At 39.9% G+C, this 6,000-nt stretch overlaps 1 protein-coding gene across 2 annotated transcripts in view; it reads right to left on the bottom strand.

Moving 5' to 3' along the window:
- Positions 1–638: 638 nt before the first annotated feature.
- LOC148405712 (ankyrin repeat- and BTB/POZ domain-containing protein 3-A-like) overlaps positions 639–6,000 on the bottom strand; it is a 49,157-nt gene continuing 43,795 nt past the window's right edge. For both annotated transcript variants that reach the window (XM_088406803.1, XM_088406804.1), the window contains 6 exons: positions 5,823–5,928; positions 4,139–4,241; positions 3,986–4,067; positions 3,833–3,901; positions 3,639–3,752; positions 639–3,239 (listed from right to left, as the gene is read on the bottom strand). In XM_088406803.1, the coding sequence (XP_088262929.1) occupies positions 3,003–3,239; positions 3,639–3,752; positions 3,833–3,901; positions 3,986–4,067; positions 4,139–4,241; positions 5,823–5,928 (711 nt within the window). In that variant the 3' untranslated portion in view covers positions 639–3,002. The remainder of the gene's footprint in view (positions 3,240–3,638; positions 3,753–3,832; positions 3,902–3,985; positions 4,068–4,138; positions 4,242–5,822; positions 5,929–6,000) is intronic.

The following is a 6,000-nucleotide window of genomic DNA, read 5'->3' as shown; positions in this document are numbered from 1 at the left end:
TTCGCCGCCTCTGTTTAGTTTTGCGGATTGTTTTATACGAAAATATTAATGTTGAGAGTGTAACTGAACGAGAGAAATCTAAAAAAAAAACGTTCATGTCCGTCTGAGAAAATTACAAACTGTGGGGACGGGTTTTACGATTTTGAAACCAATGAAAACGTGTTTAAAAGTAAAACAGATTATAAATGAAAACGTATGTAAAAAAACCAAAACCACATTGAATAAAAAATAAAAACATAGTAAATGAAAAGAACAGCCGGTATAATAATGGAAAAAAAACTAAGGAAAAAACAAATAAATAAATGAATAAATAAATAAAAAGTATAATAAATGAAAAAAATCTGGTATTTTTTGGAACATAACCCATGCAGTAAACAAGGGAACACTGCATCACGGTTTGAATTTAGAGTAATCGAGCGAGAGAAATCAGAAAAAATATTAATGTCTGCCTGAGGAAATTTAAACTGTGGAGACAGATTTTACGGCTTTGAAACCAATAATAAAATTTAAAAAAGGAAAACATTGTAAACGAAAAAATATATGGAAAAAACAAAACCTCCCACAACACACTAGCAATGAATTATTTGTCATTTGTGATTGGTACATTTGATGCATAAAAAAGAATAGAATGCAACATCTAGATGAAAATGTTCATTTATTGTTCGTCCACAGAAATATGGAACGCGTAGCATAGGTTTAACATTCCTCTTGCTGTTGTTAGACTCTACTACATCCTTGCTTCTCCCACTGTCTCACTTTCAATTATATATATTATTTTTACACTGTACATGTTCTCCAAGGCAAGAAAAAGGTTCCGTTGAGGATGTGGTAAATTCATTTTTCCCCTCTCAAAATTCGATGTGAAGCGTCTTCAAATATCTTCATCGGGGAAGTTATCTTCACTTCTATAAACTTTGATGATTTTTAGGGAAAAAAAATCCGTTAACCAATAAGGCTTGAATATAACATTTGAGCAGGCAAAGTAACGGTGGGACAAACGACAGGAAAACGAGACGAGAAGAAACATGCTGCTAACGCCACGTCTAGCTATAACATCCACCAGCAGAGGCGCAAGCGAGCAAACAATAATCCGCTAATGCTACTTCCCGCCAATAGGGGGTTGCACAAGAAAGAGTCATTGGCTGACACCACACCGACTCGCCGGCGCCTCTGCAGGAGCAAAAGCGCTAACGCGGTTGATTGTGCAGAGTAACGCAAGCACAAAAAGTGCTGACATCGGTAGAAAACATTTCGACAACTCCATTCAAACACGGGCATTCAAAATACATAGTTGGCGTTTCTAGTAATAGAAAATATTTCAGCTAAAATAGTTCATTCTTCAGTAATTTCTCTTCAGTGCTGGCTCTTTTCTACTGCTTTAATAGGACCAAGAAATATATGCTCTTGATGAAATATTGCTCTTCATAGGATCCGTTTTACAGGCATAACAACAAAATAGATGACAAACATATCTAGAGTACGGTGGCCCTGAAGTTCAAATCACACAAACAGAAAACTAAACAAAAAAGGTCCTCACAAACAAAAACGCCTCACAAGAGAAAACACAAGAAAAAGACGCAAACAAGAAAAAAAAACACAAACGAAAAAATGTGTCCTTTTTCTCCTTTGCTTTTTTCTTGTTTGCTTCTTTTTTCTTGTGTGAGGTTTTTTGTTTGTTCAGTTTTTTGTTTGTGCGCTTCGCACTTCAGGGTCATTGTACCGTCGGGCTATATGTGAGAAAATAAATATAAGATTTCTGTCACTATTTACATCATTAAGTGCTGCCAGTAAATCAACAATTCGATCAGTGCTGCATTGTTATTTTGCTTTTGGTTTTCTTTGGGATTGGATACATCACATTTTACAGTGACTACTACTGTAAATTTTATGTTTCAAAATGAAAAATCAGTCCAAAATGTCTTCTTCAAAGCAAAATGAACGACTTGGCTGCTAGCTAGCGAGTGTCGATGAGATGTGTGCCAATTTTTTTTTTCTGTAGAAGAAACAAATAAACTATTGGCATAGAAGACAATTTGTAAACACTGTAAAAAATGTGCAGCTAACACAAGATAATCTATCTGAGCAACGTGCATTTGCTGCAGCTAAAAAATTAGCTTGTGACAAAAGTCTCCTTCCTGTTCATGTTTATTTTAACGCTAAGTTGTTAATTTTATTGCAAAGCTTTGAATACTGGCCAATATTTTATATTACAAATTTTGCCGAATTTTTGCGTCGTCTCGTGAGACATCAAGTTTCTACTTCCTGTCTTTTCATGGCTTTTTTTGGACTTTTTGCTAATATTGTCAGAGGTGGGCAACTTATATTTTTTTGTTGGTCCGACATTCGTCAGAGCCCCGCTACCTTTCCGTCATCGCCGGTCTGTCATTGTGTATTTTTACCCAACCTTCCGCCACAACTAGAGGGCGACATTTGACATTTTTTTTTCTTGTCCATCATTCGTCAGGCGCTGGTATACTTGTGTCTGCACTCATTCTTTTTTAGTTTTAGTACTTACACTTAAAGTTAACACCATGTCTGTGGTTCTACAGTTACACTGCAACTGAAACACAACACGGTAATATAAGTGTAACACGAAAATAAAGCCAGCTAAGGGGTTTAACAAGTTAACCTTCATACACCATCATGTTTAGTATCCCGCAACTGAATGCAGGGATTGACAATTCTAACATTTTTAACCCACCATTTTTTGGGGAATTCCCATCAGCAAAACGGGCATCCGTGAGTGCTGACCAAGTGCCCACCTCTGAATATTATAGAGGGGAAGGTGCTACAAATGATCACGCACTCACTCACCACAGATGACAGAGTTGGACATCAGAACAAAGATGCTTCTATTTACACTTTGCATTATTTCTGTGGCGTCCAGGCTGTGCATAAAAGTGCCTCATGCAAAACTCGGGGTGGGAGGAACACAGTGTCCCAGATGCCGAAGGTTTTTGCTACGAATGGCTCGGGGTCCCGCGGTCCGAAAAGCCGCGGCGTCACACGACCGAGCCTTTAGAAGCGGACAAGTGGATGGAGTGCACGCGAGAAGCCAGCGTCTTCTCCAGGTCGTGCAGGATGTCCGAGCAGAGGGCGGCCGGGGCCTCGGGGCAGGAGGGGGCCGGCGGCGAGGGCTCGTACAGAAGCTGCTTGAAGCCGTCCAGCTCCACCAACAGCGCCATGTTCTTCAGGAAGTAGCCCTCGATGAAGCGGGTCAGCTCCGAGGCCCCCAGGAACTGCACAGCCCACATATCGACAAACAGTAACTCCATTTTAGGGCCAAGAAAAAAATTGCAAATGATCTCATTCAAACACATACTGTATCAACCGTACTTTGTCCCACAATGCATAGTAAGAACTTTGCATGATGGAGTCCAGGCTAAGCCACTCTATGAAGTCATTGAAAGGCTTGCAAATGTCATGTTTTTTTTTTCAACTCAAAAAAGTGCCTTGTTTGATATTTTTTCTCTGTAAAACTATGAAATTCTGTAGGAAAAAAAATGAAGAAAATAAATTAACCACAATTAATCACCATTTTATCATGAACAACATTCTCAACATTTTTTTTTCTGATTTAGTTTGCCTAAATTTTCATGGTGTACAAACTTCTTGTGGACATTTGGCCCATTTCTGACCTTGGCGTGCTTGTAGAGGTCCACGCAGGTTTCGGTGGTGATGTTCTTGGAGCAGATGATCTCACAGTGTCGCTGAAGGGCCTCGAGTTGGAAGAACTTGGAGGCAGACAGTAGCTGTGCGACACAAGCAAAACTAGTTAGGCTTGCTAACTGCAGCTAGCATATGCTAGCTAAGCTAACCAAAGACCACTTACCTCCATGACCTCCGTGTTTCGTATGTGCAAGAACTCAGTGCCTCCACAGTAGAGATACTGCATGACCAGCTGCACCATTGGGCAGACAAACCAAAGATCAGCATTTGTTCCTTGGCGCCACACTGCCCTCTAGTGGTTTGGATGAAATCTTACATGGAATATGTTATACTTGACATGGCTGATTTCAATGCAGGTGTTCTCAGCCGCTGGTCGGTTTTGTAGCAGCAACTTGAACCTGAAGGTATTCAAGAATTTTTTTAAAGAGTTTTTAGATCATAATAACAGAGGGAAAAAAAAAGATTTGACCTGGGCGATGCTGTAAAAAGCAGAACTTTGTGTGCATAAAAGGGCTTCCCCTCCACCAGGAAGGTGACGTCGGACATCTCCTTGTTGTTGAGGAAGTGCGGGTCTGCCCATAAGACAACACAAAACGCCTCATTAGTCATCTTGCCCCAGCGCTGAGCGCAGCCCCACGAAAAACTCATGTGCTCCTTCATTCCGCGGCTCGACAAGATCAAGACACGGATGCATGATGAAAACACGACAATTACGACTTAACGCCTGTGAATGTCTTATGTAGCCTTCTGCTTTTTCCTGTTTTAGGATGAGTCATCAAACTTTGCCATCATGCTCCGCCTACACCTCAAAATAAATAAATAAATAAAGAAACAAATCTCTAAATTCTCACCCATCTGTCTGTGTATGCCGGCCAATTTTGGTAGACAAAATTTCAAGGAGGCTCTGAACAAGCCATTCAAATGGCTGACATGACCCGAAAGAAAAATGGCTGATTTTCTGTGTCTTTTGGGGCAATGCTTTTTGAGGCTTTTTCGTGGGACAAACATGTCAATCAAATTTCATCTAACTAAGTGAAACCGCCAGTAGGGGCGTTTTTTTTTTTTTTTTTTAAAACTACTGCTGGTAAGAAAATGTGGCCCAAAATGGCCACTTCACGGCAAAATGGCTGACTGTGCATTTTCAAGCATGGCTTCTTGAGACTTTTTGTGGGGCTTCTTATGACAATCATGCCTACCAAAATTGGGAAACTGTCATCCGGGTCAGATTTGTAAATTGGGGACACGTTTTCTACACTTCCAGGAAAAATTGTATCAATACTGTTGATCCTTACATAATAATTCTAACATTTGATTTTTTTCACTTTTCTAATGCTGCCTACCATCATTTTTTTACTGTCGAAAATGTATTTTTAGGATATGGCGGGCAACTAACATGTGAACATTAGGCCGCAAATAGCCCCCGTGCCTTAGTTTGAACACCAGCGCTTTGCTTGTCTGAAATGAACAGTGTGTAAGATTTTTCGATAAAAAAGAATACATTAAATGATAATAAATGTGAAAAACTTGCAAATAAATGTGCTCTTAACAACCAACAATATGTTTTGAATATCGGTGTAGTTATCATGGGTGGCACTCCTCCGGAGGCGGCCATGTTTGTTATAGCTATGGATAATTGTAATTGCAGCGTCTCCTGCTGTCTGTAATGAAAAAAACTGTCTCAATCGTACACATTGTCTGTTTAAGTAATCAGTTTCTTTGTCAAGTTTATACAGTAAATGTAAAGTCAACAGTATAATATATTTTTTTTACCATAAATGTAGAAAATTTGATCGTAATTTAACAGTACTTTTCTGCCAATATTTGACCATAAAACAGCATTTTTTTCCCCAGTGTATTCAAGACAGACACTCCCGCTACTGTCACCATATTGAAGGTCATTGTGTTGTTGCAAAGATCCACTCAAACACTAGGTGGTGCTAAAGCACAGCCGTGAACTTTGCATAGACTTTTCCTAACCGGAAAGAACTTGAAGAAAAAAAAATGTCAAAAATAATTGGAAAATTTGGAGGTGGGGGGGATGGGTCTAAAAGAGTGCTGTGACATTTAACGCATTTTAAAAGCTTTAACATTTGACGGAAAGTTAAAAATGAGAATAAATCAAGTTATTTATGGAAGAGCACGAGGAGTGTCACCTAAACGCGAGGTCTGCTTCTTCTTGATGTCGCTGAGCTTGGGGATGGGGAAAGGGCCGTAGCATTGCGTCAAGATCACGGCTAGCTGCTGGCTGATCACCTCGTTCTGCGTATACACACACACACACACACACACACACACACACACACACACACACACGCACGCCCACGCACACAC

Source organism: Hippichthys cyanospilos, chromosome 22 (assembly GCF_059441005.1).
Source record: "Hippichthys cyanospilos isolate Australia breed blue-spotted pipefish chromosome 22, RoL_Hcya_1.0, whole genome shotgun sequence".
Taxonomy (NCBI): domain Eukaryota; kingdom Metazoa; phylum Chordata; class Actinopteri; order Syngnathiformes; family Syngnathidae; genus Hippichthys; species Hippichthys cyanospilos.
The sequence above is the reverse complement of the archived record's forward strand: the minus strand, read 5'-3'. Positions and strand labels throughout refer to the sequence as shown.